The sequence below is a fragment of the Chaetura pelagica genome, unplaced genomic scaffold (genome assembly GCF_000747805.2).
Source record: "Chaetura pelagica isolate M959 unplaced genomic scaffold, ChaPel_1.0 scaffold222, whole genome shotgun sequence".
Lineage (NCBI taxonomy): Eukaryota > Metazoa > Chordata > Aves > Apodiformes > Apodidae > Chaetura > Chaetura pelagica.
The window spans coordinates 6931290-6947606 of NW_009952711.1; the positions used below are offsets into that span (position 1 = coordinate 6931290).

The 16317-nt window shown below is 39.1% G+C and overlaps 2 protein-coding genes across 2 annotated transcripts in view; one reads left to right on the top strand and one right to left on the bottom strand.

The window, feature by feature from the left end:
* The first annotated feature begins 5153 nt into the window (after positions 1-5153).
* LYSMD2 (LysM, putative peptidoglycan-binding, domain containing 2) lies at positions 5154-8464 on the top strand. The gene is made up of 2 exons (XM_009994439.1): positions 5154-5491; positions 7704-8464. Exons 1-2 carry the CDS (start codon positions 5154-5156, stop codon positions 7753-7755), a joined length of 390 nt encoding a protein of 129 aa, XP_009992741.1. The 3' UTR covers positions 7756-8464.
* A 4632-nt stretch (positions 8465-13096) lies between these two features.
* The window catches only part of SCG3 (secretogranin III), a 28535-nt gene continuing 25314 nt past the window's right edge, over positions 13097-16317 (bottom strand). The window contains exon 13 of the mRNA XM_009994548.1: positions 13097-13655. Coding sequence (XP_009992850.1) covers positions 13537-13655 — 119 coding nt within the window. The 3' untranslated portion in view covers positions 13097-13536. The remainder of the gene's footprint in view (positions 13656-16317) is intronic.

Genomic DNA, 16317 nt, shown 5'->3' on the forward strand with positions numbered 1-16317 from the left:
GTCATCCCCTGGCCCTGCTGCCCAAGGAAGCACTGGGGTTGGGTGAGGCTGGTGCTGTGGGTCTGGCTGCAATGGGGTGACAGGGTGTTGCACATGCCATGCCTCTACCCCCTAAAATGATGCTTATTTCCAGTGTGGGCTATTGCACCACATCACCAAAATAGCCTTGTTTCTCATCAGGTGCTTTTGCAGGCTCACCTCTAGGTGCTGGCTGTTGTGATGGGCATTTTTGCTGCTGGTCAGCTGTGAGTAAGGAACATCTTCTGAAGCCATGGCAGCTTGAGCAGGAGGAGCACCCTGGCCACCCCCTGGCCCTTCTGCCCCATGCACTTCCAGTGAGCAGAAAAATGTGACCTGCAGCCTTGCCCTTGTCTGTCTCCCCTCCTCTCCTTCCCCTCTGGAAAAAAACCACAAAACCTAACGCTAGAGCCTCATCTGGAGAAGTCTTTTAGGAGAGGGGAAGCCCATAAATTTCCCTCCAGCTCCCCGACCTTTGGTTTCCCAGGGGAGGCATGTGAAGGGGGAGGAAGTGTTTTCCCCCTGGAAGTGACATGGAGGATGGAGGTGTCCCCTTGCTGAGCCAGATGGTAGAGAGATCTGCAGACCTGTGCTGTCAGCAGGGAGAGGTGCCCAGGGCTTTGAAGTCAAGCAGAAGGATGCTGGCAAAGGGGCTACAAAAGCTTTGCTCTGTCCTTCTGGCCCCGGCCTGGTCTCTGATGGACACACACACACACACACACACACAGTCCCAGCGGCTACACCTGTGGTCACAGGGCAGTTCATCACATTCACTTCAGATTGAAAAGATGTAATCGAATTTATATCGAGAAGAGTTACCATTTTGAGGTTGACACAGAGGCTGTGACAACAAATAATTTCTTCCAGTAGCTTCAGGGCTAAAAACTCTTCCATTGTCATCTACCTGCCAGCTTAAAGGTGACATACAAGCTATTTGAACATGTTTAACTTTTCTGCTCTCTTCCTATAGAGAGAAAAGCTGACTTCAGTGAAGGCTGCTGTCAGCCTAAGCCATGCAGAGTCCCCTGGGGGCTGCCAGCATGCCCAGCACACTGCCATGCCCCCCAGGACAGAGCTCACCCACACTGCCATCGTTCCAGCTTACTTGGAGCCCAGTGAGCTACCAACTGACACATCTATGTGCAGCTTCAGTAGTCCCAACATGCAAGATTGCTTGGGGCCAAGCGGCTGATGAGCACAGCTACCAGCATGGTACCAGGACAGTCAATGTCACTTTCACATCAGCTGCAAAGAGCACCTTCCAGCTGGGCTCCTAGAAGTGGTACAGTGCAGTCCCAAATTAATTGGTTCTGACTGGAATGCTTTTGCCTCCCTGGTTCTGAAAGATCTACTGAACCCTTCCACTAACTTCAGCAGCATTCAGCCTTTGTTGTGGAAAGGGTTGAAAAATCTGTTTCTCTTGCCCTTAAGATACAGCCACTTTTGACCAAATCTGGTTGGCAACAGGATTAGCAGCATTTTGTATTTACATTGGTCCATGTTAAACCAAAGTTTTACTCAGCACAGGGACAAATCAAAGTGACTCAAGCTGCTTATTGGATTTGTTTGAAGTTTTATTTTTGACAGGACTTGCCATAAATGATTTGGCTATGCTGTCCTTCATTTTGTTTGCAGCAGTAAGTGAAAAGTATTAACAGATTACCAAACAGTAGTTTCTAGAAAAAACTGACTTCTAAACACTTTACAACTCCCTTTTAGCTGAAGTGAAGTCATGGATCAAACCTGTACAGTCTGAAAAAACAAGTTTAACTTTTAACCATAAACTTTGTCCATAGTATGAGTTTAGTAAGCTAGGATTCTGCTTAAGCAACCAGAGCTGCATCATTATAGACTTCAACTGAGAAAGGCTAAACTGACATGAAATGTCCCTTAAAGCAATGCCAAATTACCTGAAATCAGCCATTGTGTTTCTGCTTTAATGGGTTTCATCCCAGAGTAGGAACATATGCAAACATGTTTGCCTTTAGCAAAATGAAGACTCTGATGCATTCACACAATGACAAGGATTGACTTTCTCTAAAGAGTCATTACATTTGCTTCCTGCATCCTGTGTACTTGGCTAGAAGTGAGAGTTGCTATAATGGGAACATTGGAATTATCTTTGGCTGCCATTGCCTCCAGTATTACTGTTTTTAGTAGTTTCCCTACTGTGGTTTTCCTCCCTGGGAGTTACTTTGCAGCAAGAGACATCTGGGCCATGCCTGCCTTGGCATGACAGGGCAGGCAGTTTAAGATGGATGAAAATGTAATGTTGGGGGAGACATCTATGTACTTTGTTTGGCTTCATCCTCTGCCCTTCACCCCTCTATCCCAGGTACTGTCTATTAATCTCGTATGACTTGTATTCATTAGCTCTTCCTTTGAAGACTTGAGTAAATTAACACTGGGAATTAATGTTTAGTATCATATTTATGGTTCTGTTGGAGTGCTGTTTTCCATCATACAAGGGTATCCCTTTTGAGGGTAGAAGAGGACTGTTTCATTGTAGTAGAAGCAGTTTTGATAGATTAGTTCAGCACCAGTTTATGCATTAGCACAGCTTCAGTTGAAGTTTTAAGAGCAAATATTTTAGCACATGCTTTCATTAGTACAGGTCTGTAGCTAGAAATAGTTCAGTTTTCCTAGCACTAAAAAACATGGCTAACTCCTGCTCTCCACACACCTGTGAATGTATGGAGTCATATGGAGTTGTAGAAGGAGCAGTAGATACTGCACATAGCAAGTAACTTGCTCAAGGCTGAGTGATATTCTTTTTAGAACAAGGTAATCCCATTTCATTGTTACTCAGTGCAGAGGTGCAGTCCTCCAGATGCCGCAAGGTGATATATAAAAGATACTTTAGCAAGAAATAACCAGAGGTAGAGTTTCAGTGGAGGACAGAGGCCAGCAATACTGTGCATTATTTATCAACTATTGAAGCATCACTTTCCAGCTCCCCTGTAGCAGAGACCCATTTTCAGCTTTTGTTTTGTATTTTTAGAGAAAAGCTCCACCTAGCATTTTAAACACTTTGATACTCCTCAAGACAGACAACTTTTAGAGTTTTTGACAAGTGACTTACACTAGCATCTGAGCATCATTCTAGGTCTCATTGCTAAGTCAGGTGAACTTGCTTTTATATCCTACCAGTGGTACTCAGCTTGGGAGAAAGTTAAACCCCATACTGTGTAAGGCTAACTAGAAATAGTTTCCAGGCTTCAGGAGCTGTAAGAGTAATGAGTTTCTCTTACTTGCAGTAACTTAGTGTCTGACACCGGATGCTACTCAGTTTTTGAAAGGGGTTATTAAATCTAATCGTTTAATCATCTTAGCCATCTGCATCAACAGGTTGGGGTTGTCTTAAGTAGAGAATACCATTTTTGTATGTTTAATGGCTAGAAATAGCTTACTGCTGAGCTTTACTGCACTGTTCTCACTACTTCCCCATACATAAAGCCTTTCTAGAGAGAATATCCTATTATTTTCAGAGAGAAAGATTTAATCAGGCTTCCAGGACCCTAGTAAATTCACCCACATGACACCAGATCTATAATGGTGCTGCAGCAGATACTGTTATGCACAGCACAGGTCTGCACTGCATGCAGGAGCTCATTCCAGTTCTGGAAGTGGCCACAGTCTCACATCTGCACAGATAAGAAAAACTAACACCTTCACTGCTTTTCCTTGGTTTGACAGCTTTCCCTGCTAGTGCATTCAGTGTAAGAAATGCACAGGCATGTTAACCCAGTTATCTGTTAAAAAGGGTCTTTCTTTTACAATTGGGAAGGACTCCAAGTAGTGACAGAGCAAAGTTTAAAACTGAAAAGGATAATACAGTACAGCAGGTTTTTTTCATCATCTGAGCACTAGACTCAAGATACTTCAGACTTCAAAGTGTGTGAGTGGCTAGTGCTTAAGTTGCTTAGCTTTTTCTATGCTGTTATACTATCAGTAAGACTCCTACTACTACAAGACTTAGTCTTTACTGTTACTCAGTTTAGCTCTATTTAATAAAAATCAGTAACACTTCCAATGCAGGCAAGAGGTATTTTCAGTTCTTTATACTTGTTTTATTTCAAGCATATTTATCATTTCAGTACTGTAGTGATTGGGGATTTCTGCTTATTGCAATCACCAGGGGACTAGAATGGTAGTTTTTCAATTTTATTTCATTAGGGAAATTAATTGAAAAAACGAGTTGAAGTTATATCTAAATCTTGAAGTCACATAATCATGATACTGATTTCTGTGCGTTTTCAAAGATTTCAATTGAGAAATTAGAAGTTAGTTTAGCTGTTACTGACTTGGAAGGGAAATCTAGATAAGTAAGAGCTTAAACAACATTCTTAGTGGGGAGATAGTATAAACATTTACTGAAAGCTTCTCTTCAGCTGTAAAGCAATGGAATTTATAATAGCTTCTCAGGTTAAGTATAGAAGCATTAGTATGCTGAGAAAAATGGTGTCTCCTTGCTTCTGTCATGAGATCATCTGTATGGAGGAGTAGGTTGTAGGAAGTACTTTGGGTAGAAGTTGCATAAGAAGTATTTACCAGTTATGTGGTGGCTGCTACCATGCATTATTACATACATGAGGTAGGCTGCTGTTCATGCTGTAGATTCAGCTTACTGGACAAATGCAGCCACATTACAAAATTATCAATCTGCCATTCTTTTCAGTGCCTGGCCTCTCACAGAAAAGCAGGACTTCAGCTGAAGTCTACATTTGGTAGATCTACTAGAGGGAAATACTTTGGATGAGCATGTACTGCTCTTCCAAGACATGTGGTGCTTACACTTCATACCTGGCACATCCTAGAATGCTCAGGGTAACTTTATCACCCCTTGTTTGTATTACACATGCTTTGTACCAGAGTTCACCTACAGCAGCTGCTTGCAGCCCTGAGCTTTACTCTGATAGAAATCCAAGTCAGCAGCATCATCTGCAATAGAATTTTTGTTCTTTGGCAGGTCCTTCCTGTGAGTCTGTATGGAGATTGGAAGAGCATTCTAGAAAAGCATCTTTAGGTGCAAGACTTCAGATTTATTATAACTAAAAGCTACTGTACTACTTAAGAAAGTTAGTACTTTATACTTTGCCAAAACCTAACAACATTTTCCCTATTTTTTTTTTCAGATGGAACAAATAAAGAGGGCAAATAAACTGTTCACTAATGACTGCATATTTCTGAGGAAAACCCTGAATATTCCTGTTATATCAGATAAACCATTACTGTTCAATGGACTTAATTCACTGGAGTCTCCCGAGAATGAAACAGTTGACAGCTCCCCTTCTTGTGATGAAGGACTAGTAACAGTTCAGGAAGAAAGCAGTTCTTCTCCCAGTCCTCAAGAACCTGACAATCAGCCCACTGCACCAGAAGAACTATCTGCCAAAGATTTCCTACAGAGACTGGACTTGCAGATTAAGTTATCCAAACAAGCAGCCAGAAAACTAAAAGATGACAGTGTCAGGTAAATAGCACTTTTAATATTAAGCATCTTAATCTCCTCTTAAAGGCCTTTTAGCCTATGCTGAACTCTAGTGTGGTATCTCAGATGTCATCTCTGGTTTTGTCAACAAGCCTATGCTATTATCATGCATCAAATACATTACACTTTATAGAGTCCTTAACATTTTAGGGTGGTACTGTGGTAGGCTAGAACACTAGGGCCATACACTGTGCTTGTGGGACAGGTTACATCTTTTCTGCATTTGTCTTTTTGTGACTAATTTTGAAACCTTGTAATTGAATAGAGCAACTCTAGTAATTAACTGGGATGTAGTACTTGGACAGAACCATAGAGTCATTTAGGTCAGAAAAGACCTTTAAGATAATAGTCCAACTGTAAAGCTAACACTGCCAAGTCATCCACTCAGTCGCCTTGACCTGAACCTAGGAAAGAGTAGGGAGGTGAAGCATTTGAAACTGGTAACTAACCAAGTTAGTTTGCCCAATAATAAAACAAATACCTCAATAAAGGAGGTTGCCTGAGGAGAATCCTGTTTGACTTCCAAAGCTATTAACTCAAATTCAGATTGCTGCCTTGTTTAATTGTGAATTCTAGAATCTTCTAAGTGTTGTATCTGAGTTCTCTTGTTTGCACTGGTGTGCTTAGTCTTACAGAAGTGGTTATTAGCATTTTTTATTATGGCGTGGTACCTACCACAGCTTTCAGTAAATGTCTTTCAGCTCCTGTGACCTGCTGGGTTAAGTGGCAACAGCATACAGGAAGAGACAGCACTACAAAGCCTTGTAATGCTGTGCTGTTTATTTTTTTTTGCCTAAAGGGTAATGTTGCAGTGACTTCGTTACTTTAAGCATCTTAAAAGTGAAGAAAATTGTTTGGTCATTAAACACACACCACCATATTGTTGATTTTGTGGGCCTTGCACATTTCAGCCACTAACATTCTTCAGTTCTCCATATTCACCCCTACTATTCACCATAATCATCCCTGCAATAACTACAAGTTTAATTTTAAAACTACTTTTGAGGTGTGGTTTTTTTTTTATGGAATTATTTCAAGGCAAAAGAACAATGTCTTTGGCTTAATAAGGTGGACTGCCCAAGAACAGGGAAAGTTACTCAGCTCCTTGGCTAGTTTATAGGGTTCTTTCCTCTAAAAGAGGGTTATATGAAATTTAACTTGTAAGTAATCATGTTTACAAGTTCATAGGGGAAGTCTGCATGATTTGAGTTTGGAATACTAGGGAAATATATCGATTTTAACTTATACCATTATTAGATATATCCAAATACCTGTTACCTTTGTATGGAGGCACATACAATATTAAAAGTAACTGAGAATCCTTTGAAGCTCACAGCATAGCAGCTGTCAAGTCTTCCTGTTTTCCCCCCAAACACAGAAATTGGCAGCAGCTTTAAAAATAGGCTCTCAAGAACATAATTTTGAAACTACAGTTGTAAAAACCAATGATCTTTGAAGAACTTGCATGCTTAAACTAGTACAGGATGCTGTGCTGCAGTAGGCTTACATAACCATTTTTAAAGGCAATATTGTCAAGTAAACAGTAGGCAGACTGATTTTTCCTGAGGATTTTTGATAGCAACACTAATTTGGTTTATCCTGTCATGACATTAACAATAGCATTTGCGGGCAGCTCTTTTCTCTTAAGAAAATCTAGGTGATCAGTCTTGATATTGGTTGATGCACAAGTAGCATACATCAAGGAACCCACTTAGGAAATATCCTTGCAGCACAAGATACAGATCCAGCTACAGCTGAGGGACTTCTCCTCTTCTTGCTTCATTTGGTCCATTTGCATCCCCTGCCATTCTAAATCTACAGCTAAGCTTGCTTTTTTAAAGAAAGAAATTGAGAGAAACAGTACTAGAACCCAAACATGCCCTCCACTTGTTTATCCTTTACAGTATCTTATTGATTTGGCACTGTAGTGTCAAGAATAGTTAATTAAACTCTTAGCTACCTTCCTATGTTGTTGAACTTACACAGCTTTATTTTCACCTTTCTGTTCTTGAAACATAAGAAGAACTCCAAAGGTGTATAATAGCATACTGCAAGTAGGATTCCTAATAGGCAATGCCAGTCCTATCTATTTTGATCCATTAGGAAGATTGATTATATGCATTTGCATATTGCATTTTTGCTGTTGAGGTATTACATGCTCCTGATCTGATGATTATGGTCATTTTCTTTTTAGAGAGGAGGAGAATGAGGAAGGTCCCTATGCAACTTCTTCATATCACCAGTAGAAGACAGATGTGATGACCTGAAAACTTTCCATGAAATCAGTTCTTAAAGAACTAAATGGTCAATAATTAAAAACCCAAGTCTTTTGGACTCATTGATGTACTTAAAACAAGTAATGAATGGGTAATTGCACTGAAATTATGACCTCTTCTGCCTTCCATAGGTTAACGTCCTTATGCTATATCAACAAAGGGTCTGAGCCTTCCAAAACTAGCAATGGCCTTTATACCCCTTCTGTGCAAAGTGTAGCATGGTAGCAAAAATATATCCTTGAGGTCACCTTTATGCAGGATGTTGATCTTTAGTAAAGATTTTGTAAATACTTGTTAAAGTGAAATTTGTTTTAAGTATTTAAAATTATTAAATAAGTTTGCTTGTAAATTACAAACTATGAAAATAAGACATTTATTCTACAAACACAGACGAGTTTGCTGTGAAAGTTTTGTCTACTTCAGGGCTTCTGAACTTGCCTCTGAACTGTGTGTGTGTGTCTGTGTGGTTATGATGTGTTCCTAGAAAGGGGAATTCAACTTCTTATGATTAGTTAAAGCCTTTATGGTTAAACAACTGTTTGCAAGTAGGATTTCTGCTAATGAAAGGGAAGAGTTACAGCAAGTTCTTTTTCTTTGTGAAAAGTGACATTGAAATATCAAATGTGTGTTCTTGTGTGCAGTTATATTTTATGTGGTTTTAATTAAATAAATACAAAAATACCAACGTGTCTTTTCATAATAAAATCAGTTTGGTTCTAGGCTGCTTTTTGTGAAGAATGGTTTGTCTGCTTACATGAGCTACTTACATGAGACCCACAGCTGCTCTGGAAACCCCACCCCACCAGCACTCAGCACGGCATCCATCACAAAACCCTGAGCACAACCCATCAGACACCTAACCAGTCTGCTCCACACTGGCATTTTCACACAGGAAGGGTCCCAATAGCACCATGAACCACAACAAAGGCTGCCTGCAAGAGGCCCTACCTTGCTGGCCACAGCCCCAGGACAGGTCTCTGCTCCTGCTGCTCACAGGTCTCTGGGGCGCTGCTCAGCTCCAGGCCGGACAGGGCCTCAGCTTCTGCTTCCCTTCCATCTTCCATGGCTCCTCCACTTCTAGTTACCAAAACCTGCTGCAGGGGAGGCTGCTCTTTATGGCCTCGGGCCTCCCAGGGGGCCCTGGGGCCTGACGAGTTCCTGGGTCAGCTGGGCCCTGGCCCAGTGGGGCCTGCTCAGCTGCGGCCTGGCCAGGCAGGACCCCTGTGCCTGGAGCCTGTTGCAGTGTGGCTTAGGGGTTAGATTGTGTGGTGTTTGATTAGTTAATGCCTCTTCCTCTTGTTCAGGCATGGGGTGTTTCATGATCCCCAGGGCAAACAGTGAGCGCACGCCTGTTTTTTATCTGTAGGTAAAATATGTTTAGGAGCTGCTCTGTTGTGCCTGGGCAAGGGTGTCTCCCAGGCCTGCCTTGGCCCTGCTGTCCCACACCTGGTGCTGTCACACACCTGGTCTGCTCAGCCCCAAGAGACCAAGCAGGTGAGAGGAAATGGTGCCTTAAAATAGCAGGTCTGTAATATCTTCAGAGTCATTTGGGATGAAGCTTTCCTCCTCTGTAAAAATGGGTTCTTGATTCTCTGAAGTAACTAATGTTTTAATATCTTCAAGCATGTTGTCATATTATTACTGAAAGAGTTTTTTCCTGTATATTTTATCTATTGTGTCCTGTGTATTTTGTTTCTAACTCTGCCTTTATTCTTGTGATGTCATTATTTATACCAGTCCTACAATGTGTGATTTAGTGTTGGAATGGGGCAATTTCAGGCAGAAGTGAAGCACACAGTGCAGCTAAAATTCCATGTTTTGCAGCTGTTATGTGGTGGGAAACCTCCACATTTATAGTTTTGTTTTTTACATATTTCTTCAGTAAAAGCTCAGAAAGTCAAAACCTGGGCACGCGTGGACCTGGATCTTTTTAAATTAAGTGCAGGACATATCGAACAAGAAGTTTTCATTTGGGATTCATTTCAGTGTGTCTGGGACCTACTGAACCCCTGTAAATCCAGCCAACACAGCCATCAGGTGCTGTGGTTGCATCTAACATTCTCAGAGGGGCACCCCCCTTCCTGCAGACATTGCAATGAACTCCTCTTGCTCCATGATGCAAGATATCCTCAAAAAATGGGCAGTGGATAGAAAAGATGCATTCTCTTTAACACACAAAAGCAGCCTTGTACTACTGTAGCTTGTAGTAAAGTGTTTAATAAAGTACAGAATCAGAATCCAAAACAATATAGTCTAATAGAAAAGGTGAATACCGTGTATATTGTACTTGTTACATTTTCAGTGATAGTTTAAGGAGTGAACGATTTCTGAAGGATCCAGCAGAGATACAAACAACATAGAAACTGATTTTTGTCAATTTAGAACCAGAGATGTGCAGGTGTTGAAAATACCTTTCTCACCAGGATAAAGGAAAGCACGAACAGAGTATGTTTTACAAGGTATGCACTAAGCACACTAGCAGCAGATGGCCAGTCTTAATGTGCTCCAAGTGTTCCCTTCAAAATAAGGACTGGTCTGTGGTGTAGGTTGAAACTCATGTCACTGGGTTTGATTTTACATATCAGAAGCCATAGCCTTTTAGGAATGCAGGGTGATTCATCAGGCTGGCTGTGGTTTTACTGTGAAGTTCTGAAAGGTGTGATTTACTGATAGATGTTAATTTCATGTACCAGCAATGAAACCAGTATTTCAAGCATTCTAGTAACAACTTTAATGGGCTTGGGCAGGGTGGAAAATTAATCTAGTTTGAAGAATGTAGCTTAGATTGCTCATCTAGCTGTCAGAGGGCTTGCTGTGCTCTCAGCCAGTCTGCAGGTTGGTCTAATTGGTCTATGTATGTACTCCACGTGATGCACAGCAGCAGGGGAAGCACAGGTCCAAGAACATGCATGCTCTGAGCTAGAATCAGGTCATACCCATTGCTTGGACATTTATTTTTTTTTTTACTAAATGATGTAATCTATGTTTTGTTGAAGTTTTAAAAATTTGCAAAAATGAGAGGTTAAAAAATAATGTCCTAGTCTTTTTGTGGGTAGAAACTGTTCAGAATCACAAATTGCTAGTTGTCATTATTCTGTTGGTACCAGACTCCTGCATAGACTCCTGAGAGGCCCAAGCAAGAATCTAACTTCCAATGAAAATGAAATATGTTATCATTCTACTTATTATATTGACAGGAGAAGGAAATTTTGTCCATTTTGTTTTTCAAGTGCAGCTCCTAGATCACTACCACTGCCCCAACTGTAAAGGGCTATGGTTAGTTTTCTTTCTCCAGGTTTCTTTCATAAATCCACAAGTGCACTTTTCCATTTTGAAAGTAAGTCACTCTTTGGCATTTTTTTTTTTTTTTTACTAAATGATGTAATCTATGTTTTGTTGAAGTTTTAAAAATTTGCAAAAATGAGAGGTTAAAAAATAATGTCCTAGTCTTTTTGTGGGTAGAAACTGTTCAGAATCACAAATTGCTAGTTGTCATTATTCTGTTGGTACCAGACTCCTGCATAGACTCCTGAGAGGCCCAAGCAAGAATCTAACTTCCAATGAAAATGAAATATGTTATCATTCTACTTATTATATTGACAGGAGAAGGAAATTTTGTCCATTTTGTTTTTCAAGTGCAGCTCCTAGATCACTACCACTGCCCCAACTGTAAAGGGCTATGGTTAGTTTTCTTTCTCCAGGTTTCTTTCATAAATCCACAAGTGCACTTTTCCATTTTGAAAGTAAGTCACAAGCTGTTGCAGAAAACAACTGAGTTCTGTAGGGACACAAAGAAATCCTATTCTTTAGGAACATTAGCAAATAATAATAAAAAGATAGAGGGTTTAGATGAAAACAAATACACTGGTTCAAAATAACAGACATTTCCTTTTCCTAATTATTTTCTGCAGTGTTTTTAAGGAACTATTTTTCAAAGAGGAAAGTTACATTGATGACATTTCTGGATATAGTTTATATCTTAAAATAAATGGCACCATTAATAACTGAATCTGCAATTCAGTGATCCATACCAGATGTGTGTGAGCAGGCAGTGACGTACTTCCCGTGTGCTAGAAAGGATTAATTGCCTTATGTATCATCAGCTTTCAAATAGATGGGCTGTTAACCTCCTTGCTATCACATTAATATTTGTTACAAAAAATGTTCTGTTTATAATGTTCACTTGATAATTTATGTTTTTGCTGGGTTTCCAAAGTTTACTTAAGTTGGCTAAGAAACATTGCTCAAATCTCTTCCTCCTCCTTGATCTCCAACTGTGCTGAGAAAGTCAGGAAGGAAATTATCTGCCCATTTAACATTTACAGAACTTTGTGCCGTGTAGGCCAGGCTGGAACTCCCCACCTCCTTTCACAGGCAGATACTGACCTCTGGATCAGCTAACCTTTTTGACTGTATCAATCTCAGAAGTGTCAGGAGTTTTAAAAAATAATCAGAGTGGGGATAACCTTAACTATCATCAAAGAACCTGTAAGTAAAAAGAACAGGGCTTTCATGGAGCTCACTTAGACTGCTGCAGGGATAAGTCTCAGGACTTACCTCAGTTTAAAGTTTACTTTTCTAAAAACTTCTTTACCTGTGATCTTGCTTTATGAGTTCTTCCTATGGAAAATAATTTATTCACTGAAATATAAAAGATCTGATAAATGATTCTTCAAAAACTGTTGAGGAAGAAGAATGAGGATGATGTTTTTGTTTTCCTTTTTCAATCCTTAGGAAGTACCAAATTATTGGCTAATAATACCATGTATATGGAAAAAAGAATAATTTAGAAATAATACTGCTCAAAAGTGATCAGAAGTCAGTAAACACACCACAGGCTTGATATTCAGGGATGCATGCTGAGATAGGTTCTTTAAGTCTTCCTGAAAAGCAGGGCCCATGTTCCTAAAAACATCTACTTGCATATGCACCTTCCCATGCAAAATTACTTGCTTTCCTTTTTTTTTCTTTTTTCTCTTTAAAGAAAGTAATGGCTATTTACACGTCTTAAAGGCTACTCAGATTGGGAATTCAACCAATTATGCATGCACAATCATCAAATGGTGCACCAAAGAGAATGTTTCCACATGCTGAATGAAGCAACCAGGGGGTAGAACACAGCTCTGTGATATGAAAAGTAGTCGTAGTGCCAAAGATGTATCAGTTAGCTAAGGACTCTATAGTCCAAGTTATAGAATACTACATAAGGAGATAAAAAAGGGTCAAGAACAACAACAAAGTATTAGGATTTTAAAACAAGGTTTCTGGATATAAAATAATATTAAGATTAATGAAAACTTTAATAGGTAAATTATTTTCAAATATTTTATTTAGAGAACTATGAACTATTTTCTAATAATGCCCTTTACATAGTTACATCTATAGAAAGCTGGTGGAGTGAGAGCAAAAAGATTTAGCATTGAGAGAGCTTTCCATCAGAAATAATTTGTTTATCTACAAAAGAAAACCAAATGCAAATAATAAATCAAAGAGAACATTGCATAAATATTTACCCTATCAAATAGAGATTCAGTGTCAGAATTTGGCATTTAGGGTTGACTTGTGAGTGTAGGAAAATACAGTATGCAGTGTGTGGAGCACTACAGCTCTTCATTTTTGTCTAGAAAGTTGTCAGTACAATGTAAACAGAGCATTTCTAATGATATCCTCAAAATAACAGGTCGTAAGTAATTGAGCGAGGAGTGGGGGAAGCTAGACTAATTTTCTACATGTTTGGCAGCCACAAGCTTTTTACAGGCTGCCATATATGCGCTTAATTACATCAGCCTCTTCCTTGTCCAGGATGCCCTTGTCCACATAAGCATCAGCTTGCTGATCAATGAAATCTCTCAGCTTTGAAAGATCATAGTCTGGAAAATAAGAAATTCATTTGCACAGTAAGTCATTGTCATGATGCTGTTTCACATAAGAAACAATGTGACTGTAAAGTTTATCCAACAAATGCACTTAATTCAACACGAAGGGAATTCACTACAACCGCAACCTGCAAGAACAATTTTTTAAAACCCCCATGCCTGCACAGAGCTTTTTACATGTCATGGTGCTCTTACTATTCAAGAGGAATAATAATTTCTTGCACTTGATTGCTTGTAAGGTTGAGTACTGAAGAAATAATATTTCCTGATACAGAGATTTGAACGTTCTAGTCTGCATTCAAAAGGTGTTATTAAAACCATTTTATTTTCACAACTGTCATGGATTCAAAATAAAGAATTAAATTTCCTGTTTCCTATTGAAATCCCAGTAAAACTCCTACAAATATTGGTAGTGAAAATCCAAGAAAACAACTCCCTGAAAATAAATTGAAATAATACCATTATTTACCTTGATGCAGAACATCACATTCTGACACGGACAATATTGCAGTGAGTAGTCTTTATGATTGTCAGAGTGGCCTTTGACAATCTTTGTATGTCAATCTGCAACACAGTGCTGAAAGAAACTTTCTCTGTTCCCAACACATGGCTGCACCTCTGCAGCATGATTCACACCTTATACATAAAATAGACTTTTCCTGTGCTGGAAAACAATACTATTTTCCATGAAAAGAATTCTGCTTTCAAATAACATAAAAAGGTAGCCTTCTGTGCAGTCATAACTCTGGTGACAATTCCAGTATATTCACACATAAACACAGGTTTCAGTTACATAATTTACTGCATAAAATGTAAAGCTAAATTTCTTGGAACTGAAAGTTAGTATTCTGGAAAAACACCAATGTCCTCAGGGCTCATATTAAGTTGAATGAATGAATACCTTCCATAAATACAGGTGCATCCTGAGTTTTTCAGTATAAATTACTTACTTAACCAACAGAACCTTCAGAACACATCACTACTGGTTCTGCAATGCACCCCCATGCATATCACCATGCTGCAAAAAGTGGAAGGACCTTCTTTCAAACTGAACATTCTTAACACTGACAATAATGACTTTCTGCCTTTTCATGGTTGAGTGACCAGACTTGGATAGCAATAGAAAGATGTTAAGAAGCAAATTAATGGTTGCAATCAATTTTGTAACAGTGAAAGGCAATTTCAAGTGAGTAATACAGAACACTGGTGTTCCAAACTCCCCACCCATGCAGAGGTGTCCTTTCCATACCTGTGCTAATAGGAATGTTTCTGTGTGCTGTACTGAGGCCAGGATTTCACATCTGTCTGTTACCAGCATTACTTAAAATAATGTAACCTGTTTGTCTCTCCATCCTAGCTGAGCAATAGGGACAGATAGTGCCTAGCAATTTAATATTGTGAGATTTCATTCGTATTGACAGAAAGATATTTTCCAGTGACAAATGACAATGGAATGGAAATGAACGGAACAACAAGTACTGAATTAATGTAATATCCACATTATTCAAATTCATTTTTCTTCTAGAATAGTATTTACAACACTAAGATCTTTAAGTGGAGATGTGAAAGTTCAATCACTAAACATTTTGTGTGAGATTACAACCATTGAGATACTATCCAATTCTGGCTAATTTGTGTATATTTCAGCAATTTAATTTGAAAATTTTTTTTAATAGAAACTGATAACTGTTAATTTCTAGTATTTATTTATAACCTTTTAATTTGGACAAATTATTGATTTAGATTCTGCACAGCAGCTGCAGAATTGTATTGAGCTGTTAAACTGCTACAGTTAATGAAGTGAGGTCTTATTTACATATTTGAATCAAGCCATTTGGCAGTTCAATTGGTTATAGAACTCACTTTCATTCCTAAATGGCTACTGTTACTGTTACGAAATTATAAACTACCTGAGTATTTAGTGAAAAATCTCACCATGTTATGTGCATGCATTAGTGAGATGACTTACAGTTATGTTTCCTGGAGACTAAATGCAATAGGATACCCAGCAGTTGTCATCAACAGTTGGAAGTGATGTTAATTTATGCAGGAGAGGAGCTAGTCTTTAAGAGCACTGGCTTCAAAGATCAAATTAGGTCTAGGAGATACTAAGGACAGGCCCTCTGATTCTATATATGCAAAAAAAACTTTGGATGCAAAAGCCAATCAGGCCAATATCCAGGCTTTTGACATGTTTCTCTTTAAATCATCCAGACTAATTTTTACTTACCTCCTTAAAAATAAGGCAGTTGATAGTTTTAAACTGGGAAAATTCACATTAACATTTCCAGGGTCATTAGTAATTGAATTAAAAATAATTTCTACTGAAATTATACAAAGTAAAGGATCTACAAATATTCGCCTGAAGGAAACCTAAATCCCTTCAAGTATATTCAGTGAGTAAAGCAATCCAGGAATAGGGGTTGAAGAGACTGTGCAATGAATACACACATTACTTGGAGGATCACTGTTCTGCTGGCTGCCAGGTGCTGGCTGGAAGTGAAGGAACGACTGATGAGCACATTCATAACACCTAACCTTGTACTGAAGAAGGAGCACAATGCATTCATGGCTAGATAAGCTTACCCTGACTGCACTTCCTTTAACATAATTCCAGGAGAACTGAGTTAGCATTTTACAAAAATCAAAAGTAGGG

Excerpts from the sequence above, each read along its gene's own strand:
- LYSMD2 (XM_009994439.1), top strand. The coding sequence starts at position 5,154 with ATGGAACAAATAAAGAGGGCAAATAAACTGTTCACTAATGACTGCATA. Across the intron at positions 5,492-7,703 it reads CTAAAAGATGACAGTGTCAG|AGAGGAGGAGAATGAGGAAG; the intron begins GTAAATAGCACT and ends TTTTCTTTTTAG.